This window comes from Podarcis cretensis (genome assembly GCF_951804945.1).
Source record: "Podarcis cretensis genome assembly, chromosome: 17".
NCBI lineage: Eukaryota > Metazoa > Chordata > Lepidosauria > Squamata > Lacertidae > Podarcis > Podarcis cretensis.
In genome coordinates this window covers 36,768,727-36,783,545 of record NC_137187.1, presented here as the reverse complement: position 1 = coordinate 36,783,545, position 14,819 = coordinate 36,768,727, and the positions used below count along the sequence as shown (strand labels likewise).

Here is a 14,819-nt window from a genome sequence, read left to right as displayed (position 1 = left end):
CCCTCTCCCCCCTGACTGACCTCCCCGGAGCCGCCCTCCTGCTGCCGCTCCCCTCAGGCGCCCCTCCCACGCCCGCCCGAGTCCTCGGCCAATGGCGCCGCTTGGCGGGCTCGCGATCCGGGGCAGCGCAGCGCGCGCGCGCGAAGGAGCTGCCCGGGCCGCACACCGCGCGGCGCCTTTTCAGGCGAGGAGCAGCGTTCAGGTCGGATCCGCTAGCCGATTTGATCAAGGAGCAGATGGCGGCTCGTGGAGCTGCGCCGAAGGCCGGACCCAATGCTTGCTGGCTTGGAAGCCGGTCCACGGAGCGCGCCGCTACTTGGGAGTAAGCATCGGCACGCCCAGGTGAAGGCTTGCTTTCGAGGAAGCGCGAGAAGAATCGGTCTCGCAAGCCGATCCTAAGCAGTTTTCTCGAGAAATTAATCTTTCCATAAAGGGGATTTATTCCCTAGCAGCATGGGATTTATTTTAGGGAGGCAACTTTATGTTGGGGGGAGAACCGAGTTATCTGCGACAACTGGTCAGTTAACAAATTTTATTTATTTACTTGACTTTGGGGGTGCAGCTGTCTCCTTGCACCCCTATGACTTCGCCCATGCAAGACTTACGTATAGATCAGCCCGCACAGTCCGATCCTATGGACATTGACTCGAAAGTAAACCCTGCGGAGTTTAGCGTCCGCAGGCTGCAGCCCTCGCTTGTTCTCCATGGGCTCCTAAAGTTAAATTGGATTCTCCTGCCTACCGTCAGGGACCGGTGCCCTGGGGCCGATCCAGAAGAAGGGGACGCTTCGGATCCTCCCTCCTTTAGGGGCAACTGATCTGGATTCGCCTCGTTCTCACGAGCAGGTGTCAAGAGGAGCTAACCTGGATCCTCTGGGAGCGGCGGCTTCTGGCTCAGCGCCCGCCGGATTGGGCCCTCCGGGACTGCTGCTTGTCTCGGATTCCAGGCAAGGCGGGCTGAGCAGATCCTGCAGGACGGAGAATTCCGGGAGCTGCCCGTCCACGAAAACCTCGCCCTCCATGCTTAGCGGACCCAGAAGGAGCGGGGAAGTGCGGCTCTCCCAAGCCCATCAGATATTGCTTGCAGTGGGCCGGGGAGGGCGTTTAATTGGATACAGCTGAAAGCCCGGGGCGCCGGCAGCCATAAGGGGAGAGGGGCGGACCATTAGGAAGACTACAAAAGGGCCCGGGTCGCGGGATAAGGTTTGTGGAGAGAGGTTGGAGGCAGGATTAGCATCCCTGAGAAAGAGTGTCTTCTTCTGGGGTCCCGTTTAGGGTGCCAAATGATTTGTCCCTCCCATGGCAGGAGGGATGCCGTCAAGGTAGGACTTAGAGGCAGAGATGCTCAGTGCCCCACTTAGCAGAAGGAGCAGCAGGGTCTCTGCCCACCAGGAAGGCCACAGGGCTAGCTTACCATATTTTGGTGTAAAGCACATTGCACCTGAATTGTTGTTGTTGTTTAGTCGTTTAGTCATGTCCAACTCTTCGTGACCCCATGGACCAGAGCATGCCAGGCACTCCTGTCTTCCACTGCCTCCGCAGTTTGGTCAAACTCATGTTTGTAGCTTCAAGAACACTGTCCAACCATCTTGTCCTCTGTCGTCCCCTTCTCCTTGTGCCCTCCATCTTTCCCAACATCAGGGTCTTTTCCAGGGAGTCTTCTCTTCTCATGAGGTGGCCAGAGTATTGGAGTCTCAGCTTCAGGATCTGTCCTTCCAGTGAGCACTCAGGGCTGATTTCCTTCAGAATGGAGAGGTTTGATCTCCTTGCAGTCCATGGGACTCTCAAGAGTCTCCTCCAGCACCATAATTCAAAAGCATCAATTCTTTGGCGATCAACCTTCTTTATGGTCCAGCTCTCACTTCCATACATTGCACCTGAATAGCAAACGCCAAAGGTTAAAATTACCTTAATGCCTTCTTTTACAGAGAGGGAAACTGAGGCAGCAGAGGCATTAACTGAGGGTCCTCAGTGTTTGTGATTAAGCAAGAAATCCTTTAAGAAGAATGAGGTAATGTAGTGGAAGGGTGACTCCATATGGGGCTATTAGTAGCCATACCTAAACAGAGCCTCAATGTTCAACTGCAGTGTATCTACTGGGTGCATCACCTGAAATGCAGGAATCTCACCTAAAGCATCTGTGATGGATGGCCAACCAGCCTCTGCTTAAAAGTCTCCCAGGAAGGAGAGTCCACAACCCTCTGAGGGAGACTGTTCCACTGTCAAACAGCTCTTACTGTCAGAAAGTTTTTTCGTATGTTTAGTTGGAATCTCATTTCTTGTAACTTGAAGCCATTGGTTCAAGTCCTACCCTCCAGAGCAACATAAAAGAAGCTTGCTTTATCATGCATGTGATAGCCTTCTTCAAATAGCTAAAGATCTATCATATCTCCTCTTTTCCTCATAAGACTTTCCAGACCCATGATCATCTTGATTGCCCTCTTCTACAAATGTTCCAGCTTGTCAATGTCCTTCTTAAATTGTGGTGCCCAGAATTGGACACAGTATTCCAGGTGGGGTCCAACAATGGCACAACAGAGCAGTACTATTACCTGCCTTGATCAGGATGCTAGACATCTGGTGATGCAGCCAAGAATAGCACTTGCTCTTTTTTTGCCTCTGCATCACACTGTTGACGTTCAGCTTGTGGTCTTCTAAGACCCCCAGATCCTTTTCACATGTACTATTAGCAAGCCAGGTGGTCCCCACTTTATATTTGTACAGCTGTTTTTTCCTGCCTAAGTGAAAAACCTAATGTTTGTCCTAGCTGAAATTCTTTTTGTTAGTTCTCCAATCTGTTAAGGTCTTCTTGAATCCCGGTTTTGTCTTCAGTGGCATTAGCTATCCATCCCTGTTTGGTGTCATCTGCAAATTGAACAACCTTTCAATTCCTTTGTGCAAGTCGTTTAACATATTTCTAAATAACAGCTGGCCCAGGACAAAACCTGAAATCAAGATACACTATGTCCACAGCATTCTTCTGATCCACCAAGCTTGTAACTGTCAAAAAAGAAATGAGATTTGTCTGGCATGACTTGTTTTTGAGAAACCCATGCTGGGTCTTCGTAATCACAGCATCCTTTTCAACGTACTTGCAGACCAACTGTTCTAGGAACTTCCTGGTTGGTAGGTGTGGTCTAGTTTGCAGACATGGACAGGTCTTAGACTAGTGGGATCTATGTTCTTGAACCCTGAGGTCCACCAACCAGAGCTAGATGTAAAATGTTGGCCGGGGTGCCAACTTGAATAAAATACTGGAGGGGGGGCCTCAGGTGAGCCCTGCCCCACTTAATCGATCACATGACATGGTGAGTGCATGTACACCATTTGAGTGGCAATGCCCATCAAATCTAGGGTTGGAGGAAGAGGCAATTATCTACGGCCCTCCAGATGTTTTGGGACTACGACTCCCATCATCCCTAGCTAACAGGACCAGTGGTCAGGGATGATGAGAATTGTAGTCCCAAAACATTTGGAGCGCCAAGTTTGGGGATGCCTCACAAGTCATACACAGGACTCACCTGTGTGTATAAGTTTCATTTCATTTCATGCATGCATGCATTCCCTGCCAAGGAGCCCTATGTGGCATGCATAGTTCCACAGTCCTAAGTTTATCCTAGCAACTTCCCTGTGAGGTAGGTTCGGATGCGAGAGAGCAACTACTCCAAGATTTCCCAGTTGAATTTAGTGGCTGAGATTTGAGCAGGTTTTCACTACACCACCCTGTTACAAATCTATATCTGAATTACTATAGATCAAATATTCCAACAGCCTAACTTATGGCAATATTTTTGTTGTTGCTGTTGTCGTTAAATATCATATTCAAAGTTGATGCTATGCTACAAATCACCCAGCAATCTACCCTTCAGTCCAATCTACCTTCTGTCCACCTTTGGACTTGAGTGGTGGGTTTGGATGTGATCCTTGCAGGGTCAAAACCATACTTAGCCACAAATCTTTCTCAGCTGAACCTACTTTTCAGACTTCCTGTGAGGATAAAATGACAGTCCCCAGTGTACAGGTCTAGACTAGTGGGATCTATGTTCTTGAACCCTGAGGTCCACCAACCAGAGCTAGATGCAAAATGCTGGCAGGGGTGCCAACTTGAATAAAATACTGTAAAAACCAGTTCTGGTGTTCTAGACTTGTGTCAAGCAATTAGTCTTCCTATGCTTCGTCTGTATTGTATTAGCTGAGCCATCTGCTTGTCAAGTTTGATGACAAGCTGCCCCAGTATGGGCAAATACCCCATTTGCCCTGTGCTCCTAGCAGCCTTGTTGCAGAGCAAAACTGTAATGATGAATGAACCCCAAAGGAGCCACCCTCTGATGCTGTATTCGTGCCTCCAGAGTTAAATAATGCTTGAGCTTGAATTATGAAAATCCCTATGTCAGGGAGGTGAAACCTGTAGCCCTTCAGATCTTGCTGATGGACTACAACTCCCATAATGCCTGAGAGTTGGAGTCCCAACATCTGGAGAACCACAGGTCCTCTGCACTGCAAGCCTGGGAACAGGTGAATGGATAGGGAAATGTTTCCATTATAAATGGACAGAACCCTCCTCATAGACACATCATAGCAAATCTCTTTCCCCATCAGAAATCCTCTCCCACCCACCACAAAAAGCAGGGCACTTTGGACTCTGCTCAGATGTTTTGCTTTGGGAAACACTTACCCCAGTTATTATCAACTTGGCTCCCTGCATGGAGAATTTATTCACCAAGCTGGACTCTTGTTTAAGACATCCAGCACTGGTGGAGGCAGATTATACAGGCAGCACTCACTCCCTGGGGATGTTCTCAATCTTTTAAAAGTTATTTTTGTGCACTTCTCTTCCCTTATCACAGGAATAGGCCAACTCGTCCCTCCAGATGTTTTTGGCCTACAACTCCCATGATCCCTAGCTAACGAGACCAGTGGTCAGGGATGATGGGAATTGTAGTCCAAAACATCTGGAGGGCCGAGTTGGCCTATGCCTGCCTTATCATATGTTTCTCCTGGACAACAAAAGGCCAGGACTGTGTCTATAAGTCGCTTTGAGTCACTTCCTTGAGCAAAGCAATTAACAAATATTAATAATATAACTACTACCTGTGATCCTGCAGATATTGTTGGACTACCAAGTCCCATGTGATGGCCGCTGCAGTTCAACAACTTATGCTCAGCACCTCCCTATCTCTGCAGATTAGGCAAAGAGAAGCGGGAACTGCCAAATTCAATTTATTGATTACCTGGGGGGGGGGGCTCTGTGTAAATATCTGGGCATACAGATAGTTGCACTGGTCCAACTATATTGTGTACCATATTGAAAGCATCTGCTTCCAAATACAGTAGTACCTCGGGTTAAGTACTTAATTCGTTCCGGAGGTCCATTCTTAACCTGAAACTGTTCTTAACCTGAAGCACCACTTTAGCTAATGGGGCCTCCTGCTTCTGCCGCACCTCCGGAGCACAATTTCTGTTCTCATCCTGAGGCAAAGTTCTTAACCCGAGGTAATATTTCTGGGTTAGCGGAGTCTGTAACCTGAAGCGTCTGTAACCCGAGGTACCACTGTACTTAATTCTGCAGCTACAGTTGTGTGTTTCTGCCGGTCAGTTTCTAGTTTTGTCAAAAGTTTAAAGACATATTTGCAATCAGGATTGCTATGCAGTAGGATGAAATAGTAGCTTCAGGCAGTACAGTGGTGCCCCGCAAGACGAACGCCTTGCAAGACGGAAAACCCACTAGACGAAAGGTTTTTCCATTTTGGAGGCGCTTCGCAAAACGAATTTCCCTATGGGCTTGCTTCGCAAGACGAAAATGTCTTGCGAGTTCCTGCGGGGTTTTTTTCCTTTTTTCCCCCTTTTCCTAAGCCGCTAAGCCGCTTATCAGCTGATCCGCTGATAAGCCGCTTAACAGCTGATCGCTAAAAGCCGCTAAACCGCTAATAGCGCTAATCTGCTAAGCTGTCAATGAGCTTGCTTCGCAAGACGAAAAAACCGCTATACAAAGAGCCTCACGGAACGGATTAATTTCGTCTTGCGAGGCACCACTGTACCAGGAAGGCAAGAAATGGTGTGTGAATTGTGCATCAAGTTTTTAAAACTATTGACCCTAGACCGCAGAAAACATTTTGAGTGAAATCCACCACTCGTGTACAGATGTTCACCTCTGGATTTAATCTTCTGATCATTTCAACAGTAGCTTAAGCTCAGCATAACCTTTAATGCTATCTCCTTTCCCATTCAGTGTCCACTACTAATGGTACTATCAACTTCAGTCAGGTTAAGTGTATAGAAGGAACTGTTTCCGATGGTGTATCACCACTTGCACTATAATGGAATTATTTTCCTTCCTCCCCAAACGACTTGCCAATATGCAGACTTGTACATTTTTTGAAAGCATTGGGAGACCTAGCCATTAGGGTTAAGTCGGAATAGAAGAGGGAGGGGTTATTTCAATGAATTTTAATGTGACAATATTATTGAAGAGTAGATGGATTGTTCTTGCCTGTATGGTATTCCAATCAAACACAACTCTGTATATAATAAAAGTATAATGTAAACTGAATGTCCCAATGCAATTTGTACACAAATGCAAGAACAACAGTAAGAGGCTGCTTTTATTTTTTTACTGATAAAAACCAGAGGTGTAGGGCGAGTGCCTTCCTCCTCTCAGTTTATTTGGTGCTATGAATGATGTTGCCGACCGATCTTCTCAGCGGTCAAATCGCAGGTGAGAGACAAGAAGTCCCTGATGAAAATTAATGCACTTGCTTGTGCAGCAAGAGAAAACAGAGAAACAGAGAGAAAGAACACAATCGAAGTGTTTGTGGAGGGTAACCCACTCCCCTCATCCCTCGCTTTCCTTCCATGAAGCCAGTACTTGCTGTGCCCGCCTTAAAATAGTGGCTCTAATGTGCAGGAGCCTCTTCTCCCCTTGAAACATTTCCCACAGGACTTGGGAAAGTGCTTCTAGGTTGGGGGAGATACATCTCCCAACATCCTTCTCAAGCCGTGAATGCAGTTAAGCAATACCTTGAGAGAGGCTCAGAGAGGCAGAAAGCTCTGGCCTTACTCAGAATGCTCTCTGGAAGATACACATTTCTTTTCTTTGCCTCAGTCTTTTGTTCATAGAACACAATTTTATTTTTTAAAGCATCATGCGTGCTTTGACCGCATCGCTGTCTTGCTCTCTGATGGCTGCTTAAGAGATCAGGCTCACTTTGGAGATTGGTCCAGCCTTTGGCTCCATGGCACTCAGTGGGGTTTGGGGACGTGGCCGTCCACATAAAAGTTCCTAGTGATCTTGGGGAGGGTGAACTCTGCTCCTTCCAATTCTTTGTCGAGGATAATCTGGCAGCCAAGGCGAGAGTTCTCCTGAAGCAGTGGTGCCAAGTCTAACATATCTTCCTCCCTACGAGAAGACAAGAAGAGTGACTTCCAGCCCATAACCCCCAAGGTGGATAAGAAGATTAAGAAGAGTTGGTATGACCAGTGCTAAAATACCAAGCAAGTCCACATTATAGTTCATCTGAACACATTTTAAACAATAAACAAGAATCAAGTCACTAGATGAAATTCAACACTGAACTATGGGGAATGTTCACGTCAGTGCAAGCAGTGCAACTTGGCAGAAGAAACGATCCCCATTCTCCCCCTCTGATCAATATACATCCTGATGTATATATTGTGCTCTAGGGGGCTTAGTTTGGTCAGAATTAGGTATACACTTCCAAAGGTAACACTAACTACATTACTTCTTGTTACAGGTAGGTAGCCATGTTGGTCTGCTGTAGTCGAAACAAAATGAAAAAATTCCTTCCAGTAGCATCTTAGAGACCAACTAAGTTTGTTGTTGGTATGAACTTTCATGTGCATGCACACTTCTTCAGATACACTGAAACAGAAGTCACCAGACACTTAGATATAGTGAGAGGGTGGGGAGGGGTATTACTCGGAAGGGTGGTGGGAATGGGTGATTGGCTGATAGGTGTGGTAATCTGTTAATGACTGCAATTGGTCTTACAGGAAAAAGCAAGGGGTGAGATGGCTAAAAATAGCTATATCATGTATAATGAGATAAGAATCCAATTCAGACCAGGTCTCTCCATGGTTTTAAGTTTGATAATAAGTTGCAATTCAGCAACTTCTCTTTCCAGTCTATTTCTGAAATTCTTTTGTAATAACACAGCTACTTTGAGATCTTGTTTACAATGTCCTGGGAGATTGAAGTGTTCTCCTACTGGTTTCTCTGTCTTGTGATTCCTGATGTCAGATTTATGTCCATTTATCCTTTGGCGTAGGGTTTGGCCTGTTTGTCCAATATAGAGAGCTGAAGGGCACTGTTGGCATTTGATGGCATACACTATGTTAGAAGATGAGCAATTAAATAGTCCTGAGATGGTGTGTTTGATGTTGTTGGGGCCAGTAATGGTGTTGTCCGGGGGTATGTGGCAGCAAAGTTGGCATCTGGTTTTATTGCAGGCTCTGGTACCAGTGTCCATGTTAAGTCTGGTTGTTATATTATTGTGGGTGAGGAGTTGTTTAAGATTTGGTGGCTGTCTGTAGGCAATGAAAGGTCTTCCTTTCATTACTTCTTGTAAATGAGCCACTATAGTCACTAGAGGGCCATGAAAATTTGTGTCCCAGGCTTTTTAGACTCTTCGATCCATGTACTATCTGAAACCCAATGGGGGCATTGTTTGCCCAATGCAAATTTTTTTGGCATTATGTTCAGCTCTCCTACCCCACTAGAGGTCTTTCTCTGTCTCTGGGGCACTGCCTCCTTTTTTTGCACCAGAAACCTGCCAGTTTCTTCAGGCTTGGACAGGAGGGCCCTCCCAGCCATTGCTGAGGAAGTTGTGGAATGCCATCAGCAGGGAGCTAAGAAAGGCCATTTCTGCTACAAGGAGAGTGTCAAGGGATGGCTCAGTTGGTAAAGCATGGGGCTCTTAATCTTGAGGTCATGGGTTTGAGCTCCACATTGGGCAAAAGATTCCTGCATTGCAGGACTTTGGACTAGATGACCCTCAGGGTCTCTTCCAACTCTACAATTCTATGGTCGTAAGGTGGTCCTTACCGTTCATCAGGCTGGGGGAGCTTGTCTACAACATCATGGCTCACATAGACATGACAAGTGGAACAGGCTAGGGAAGCTTCACAGGCACCTGTGCAGGTAAGAGGCAAAGACAATGAGAGAGATTTTGCTGCCAAGTCAAGAGAAGGCACTCTACAGGCTGTGCACTATTCCAATCACCTGGCCTCTCAAAAAGTGTATCATACAACTAGAAAAGGGCAACCAAAATGATCAAGGAGTTGTGGCACCTTTGATATGAGGAAATACCAGAGCTGTTGGGACTTACTGTATTTTTTGCTCTATAAGATGCACTTTTCCCCTCCTAAAAAGTAAGGGGAAATATGTGTGCGTCTCATGGAGCGAATGCAGGCTGCGCAGCTATCACTGAAGCCAGAAGAGCAAGAGGGATCGGTGTGCAGCGATCCCTCTTGCTCTCCTGGCTTCAGGGATAGCCACGCAAAGCCTCTTGAGCGCAGCGGGAGCGCTCCTGCCTCTTTGCTCAAGAGGCTTTGTGTTGCTTTCTTGTTTCTTGTTTCCCCCCTCTAAAAACTAGGTGTGTCTTATGGTCGGGTGCGTCTTATAGAGCAAAAAATACAGTAGTCCCCTCCCCCATACAACAAGGGGAGAGACAGGGGGGAGGGAGAGTGTAATATTTATACATTGATGAACAGTATGGAGGAAGGGTTGAGTTTTACTCCTTCCATTATAATACTATGATATCCGATATCTTTATTGTCATTGTCCCATGCAGAACAATGAAATTGAAAAACTACATAAAACTAAATAAAAACTACATAAAACTAGAACTTGATACTGTGACCAGGTTACTTGAAAAAGCACCCATTGCCACACAAAGTGAAACAAGTAACATTGGCTAAGTATTTTTTAGGGCTATGCCCTCATAAAGCAACAGACAGGAGCAAGTCATTATACAATAGCCACATTGGCAAGCACACAGAATAATTAAAAAGCTGCTCTGTAACACCAAAGTTATTTACAATCTCAGTTGAACTTGCCTAAACAGATGGGATGAGTTGCAAGTCAATAGGAAGGGATTTTGCAGTGCTGGGGCACTACCAAAAAAGCATACTTGCACATTATTGTGCATACCATTAGCTAAAATGGCTAAATACTACCTCCATGTGCAGAGACAGTACATATCAGATAACAAAGCATGCAGGAGAGGCTATATTTGGACTCCCCAATGGCATCCAGCTAGCCACTATTGGAAAGAGGATGCTAGACTGGACTGCTACATAGCCAGGTAGAGCAGGGCACTTAAGACCTACCTTCTAGCTCAATGCCATGTTTCTGAGCCAAGCGCAGCACATCATCCCCAATTCTGCCTTGCACTGGGATCCTTTGCCCAGACCGGTCTATAAACACCACATTCACTCTGAGGCAGGATAAAAAAAGGCACATCTTCATTCAATGACCCTCCCATAATTGTCAGGTACTGAAAAGCTACAAGCATGGTTGAAAGTCTCCTGTGTTTCTGCATAAAGGCAAAGATTACCAAGCAACATCTAACAGCTGACATAGGTTTGGAATTCCAAATATTCTCATCCCTTTATTTGCACTCATTGTTGTCATGCTGGCATTGTTATTGTGACTTTTTATATAGGATCCGATTGTTACTATTAATGTTTGATGGTGATGATGATGATTTGTGTTGGAAGCCGCCCAGAGTGGCTGGGGCAACCCAGCCAGATGGGTGGGGTATAAATAAAATAAAAATAAAAATACAAGGGTGCATGCATGCCCAACAGGACAAGGAAAGCCTAGGACCTGAGTAGGCTGGAGGAAGGAGTGGGTAGCCCCACAGCTGGCAGAAATAGGAGGGAAAAGTCTTTCTCCCTTTTGTTCTTCCCCTGCTGCTGTGATACATTGCCAGTAGAAGGAAGCCTGCATTCTGTCAGTGGTGGTGGGACAACGACTTTCTCCTCTTCATTCCCCTCTTCACCACCACCACCAGCAGCGGGCGAAGGAGAGAAAGCAATGTGGGGAGCATGGCGATTGGGGACTTTGAGGGGGTGGATGGGGGCAGGGTTGGGCAAGGTGCAGAAGGAGGTTGGCAAAGGGGGTGTGGGATGCAGCAGGTAGGCAGAATTGGTAAGCCAGTCCCTAGTAATGTTAAAAAGAAACAAACAGGAAGTGCTGAAGACTCAACAGAGCAAAAAGCTCCTCTAGCCAATTGAGTTTTAAGTGTTCGAAGTTTAGAACTGGTGTGTATCAACATAGCAGCTGTGAAGGGAGACAGATGCACATCTGGTATGCAGTCCAGATGCACCTAAAGCAGCCCCCCCACCCCACCCCATGGTGCTGCCAATGCATGATACAAGTAACAAGTGGTAACTGCAAGACCAGCATAGGATGAGCCACCACCCCAGTAAGAGTTGCACTGTGAACTAAGCAAACAATTGTACCTCGTGTATTTTGCTTCCTGTATTTCTGGTTAACACGCACAAGTATTTGTGAAGCTGCCCCCTGGACACACCACTGCAGAAATTAGGCTGCTAGGACTCTTGCAACCACCTAGCCTAACTATGTATGCACTTACAATTAACAAGCAATATTTCAAACCACAAATTCTCATTGAGGTGATGCTGTCAAAAACACAAAATATGTCAACCGCCCAAAGAAGATCCAAGATTAGTTTAACTCAACCCACTCCCCAAAATTAAACCCAGCTACATTTTGTGCTACTCACACTTCTGCGGCAGAGTTCTCATCTTCTGCTTGAACGGTCACTGAGGGGGAAAACACACAGCATTTTATTTATTTATATGCATTTAGAGCCTTGCCTTTTACTATTGAATCTCAAGGCAGGGTACATATGTTGGTGTTAGCTGCCCTGAGCCCAGCCCTGGCCAGGGAGGGCGGGGTATAAATAAAAAATTATTATTATTTATTATATAGCTTAAAGCAACAAGGCATCTCATGTGTAACACTAAAGCATGGACTAGAGCCCCCAAACTTCTGTAGGGCACCAGGTTGGGGGAAGGCTGCATAGCAGGAAGGAGTGATCCTCCGAATTCCTCGAATTCGGAGCAAGTTTGTTTGGGTCGCCAAATCGAACTTCTGACGAAGAACAAGCTGAGCTGTTGGTTACACAACAGGGGGAGAGGGATCCCGCTGGAAGAAAAACACCGCCGATGAATCCCGAGGCGCCCCTCGCTTCGTGACCAAGTTGTGGCGGTGCTGTTGTTGTTGTACATTTCTTGACACACCGCCTTTTCCCCTACAGGGACTCACGGCAGTTTACGGGGAAGGGGGAGGGGAGGGAAGAGAGAGCAACCAGCCTCCCCGCAGTCTTTTCCTGACCCCTGGGGAGAAAGAAGCCCCGCTCTCTCCTCGCCCACCTGCAGTGCGGAAGCCCCGGGGCAGGAGCCGGCCGGCCGCCGCCGCCAGGACCCGACGGCGCCCCGGGCACCGGGAGACGCCAGCGCCGCCCTTCGCGGCCCAGGAGGCCGCCATGACAGGCGCCACGTGACCGCCGGGGTCAGAGGGCGGCGGCTGTTTCCGTGGAAACGGAGGGGAAGGGGAGCCTGGCTCGTTGCGCGGGGATCTCCCCCTCTCCTGGAAAGCGGCCTTGTCTTCTTCTGCCTCCGCCTCTTTCAGAGGGAGTCTCCCTTGCCTATTCCGGCTGGAAACATTTGTGGGCGGAGGCTAGAAAGTGTCGAAGCGTTTCGAATTACCAAGTGCAAGATAAAGCATGTCAACAAATCAACTTGCTCAATTGATGGAATGTCGCCTGGTGGCTGATCTGGCCTTGGGCAGAATCTGCAGAAGGATTAGTACTGTAGTTTTTAATGTGGTTATTGTTTTAAACAAAAAGGTAAAGGTAAAGGTACCCCTGCCCGTACAGGCCAGTCTTGACAGACTCTGGGGTTGTGCGCCCATCTCACTTAAGAGGCCAGGGGCCAGCGCTGTCCGGAGACACTTCCGGGTCACGTGGCCAGCGTGACATCGCTGCTCTGGCCAGAGCCAGAGCCAGAGCCGCACACGGAAACGCCGTTTACCTTCCCGCTGGTAAGCGGTCCCTATTTATCTACTTGCACCCGGAGGTGCTTTCGAACTGCTAGGTTGACAGGCGCTGGGACCGAGCAGCGGGAGCGCACCTCGCCGCAGGGATTTGAACCGCCGACCTTTCGATCGGCAAGCCCTAGGCGCTGAGGCTTTAACCCACAGCGCCACCTGCGTCCCATTTTAAACAAAATCTGCCCTTTATCCCTTATGGGGTATCCAAGAGTCCATATAGAGTCCTTACGTAGGTTCCCTATTGTTAGGAGAAAATAACAGAGGTCAACCAGAGAATGTTACAGATAGGTAGCCGTGTTGGTCTGCCATAGTCAAAACAAAATAAAAAAATTCCTTCCAGTAGCACCTTAAAGACCAACTAAGTTAGTTCTTGGTATGAGCTTTCGTATCTGAAGAAGTGTGCATGCACACGAAAGCTCATACCAAGAACTAACTTAGTTGGTCTTTAAGGTGCTACTGGAAGGAATTTTTTTATTTTGTTTTAACCAGAGAATGTTGTTGTTGTTTAGTCGTTTAGTCGTGTCTGACTCTTCGTGACCCCATGGACCAAAGCACACCAGGCACTTCTGTCTTCCACTGCCTCCTGCAGTTTGGTCAGACTCATGTTTGTGGCTTCGAGAACACTGTCCAACCATCTCGTCCTCTGTCGTCCCCTTCTCCTTGTGCCCTCCATCTTTCCCAACATCAGGATCTTTTCCAGGGAGTCTTCTCTTCTCATGAGGTGGCCAAAGTACTGGAGCCTCAGCTTCACAATCTGTCCTTCCAGTGAGCACTCAGGGCTAATTTCCTTAAGAATGGATGCATTTGATCTTCTTGCAGTCCATGGGACTCTCAAGAGTCTCCTCCAGCACCATAATTCAAAAGCATCAATTCTTCGGCGATCAGCCTTCTTTATGGTATTGTATGGACCAGAGAATATTGAGAAGCAAAGCAGCTAGTAAGCCTGATCTTTATTGATCTGTTGCAACAGGGTGCTCCCTCACCAGCAGGAGAGGAGGAGGAACCCAGGACAAAGGTGTGCCTGTTCTTATATAGACATTTAAAATTCCCTGCCGTGGAGTCCAAGACAACCCCCAGAAACATCATACATATATCACAGGAGGGGTGTAGCTCAAGACCACCCCCACATACCTACATCACAGAAAAGGTGGTCTAAAACAGAAATTTGAATGTTGTTTTTCCTGTCTGCCAGGTTATCAGTCTGTCACCCATTAAAATGCTGATTACTCAATTCCTGAGACAACGGGAAGGCTCCCTGACCCCCTCCCTCCTTGCAGAGGAAACATTTGGTCAGTTTGGGAATCAAAAATGGTTTCAGGTCGGTCTTCCTGTGCTGATCTATGCACGTGCTTGGTTGATACATTTATGAACATTTAATATATATCTAAAACCTTAAAATTCTTATCACATTATGTAGTTTTTAATGTGTTTTCTTTTTTTAATAACTACTTTGCTATTGTCAAAACAAAATAAAAAAATTCCTTCCAGTAGCACCTTAAAGACCAACTAAGTTAGTACCATACCAAAAACTAACTTAGTTGGTCTTTAAGGTGCTACTGGAAGGAATTTTTTTATTTTGTTTTGACTATGGCAGACCAACACGGCTACCTATCTGTAACTGGTACTTTGCTATTGTAATTATGTATCTTTTCATATTGTAAGCCGCCTTGAACATTGTTTTAACTGTGGAAAGGCGGCATACAAATAAAATGATGACGACG

At 46.9% G+C, this 14,819-nt stretch overlaps 1 protein-coding gene across 1 annotated transcript; it reads right to left on the bottom strand.

The window, feature by feature from the left end:
* Positions 1 to 6,574: 6,574 nt before the first annotated feature.
* On the bottom strand, positions 6,575 to 12,558 carry FDX2 (ferredoxin 2). The gene is made up of 5 exons (XM_079958982.1): positions 12,420 to 12,558; positions 11,768 to 11,807; positions 10,347 to 10,453; positions 9,061 to 9,148; positions 6,575 to 7,395 (listed from the first exon to the last, which is right to left on the bottom strand). The coding sequence occupies exons 1-5, from the start codon at positions 12,532 to 12,534 to the stop codon at positions 7,239 to 7,241; spliced, it is 507 nt and encodes a 168-aa protein (XP_079815108.1). The 5' UTR covers positions 12,535 to 12,558; the 3' UTR covers positions 6,575 to 7,238.
* Between the last annotated feature and the right edge of the window lie 2,261 nt (positions 12,559 to 14,819).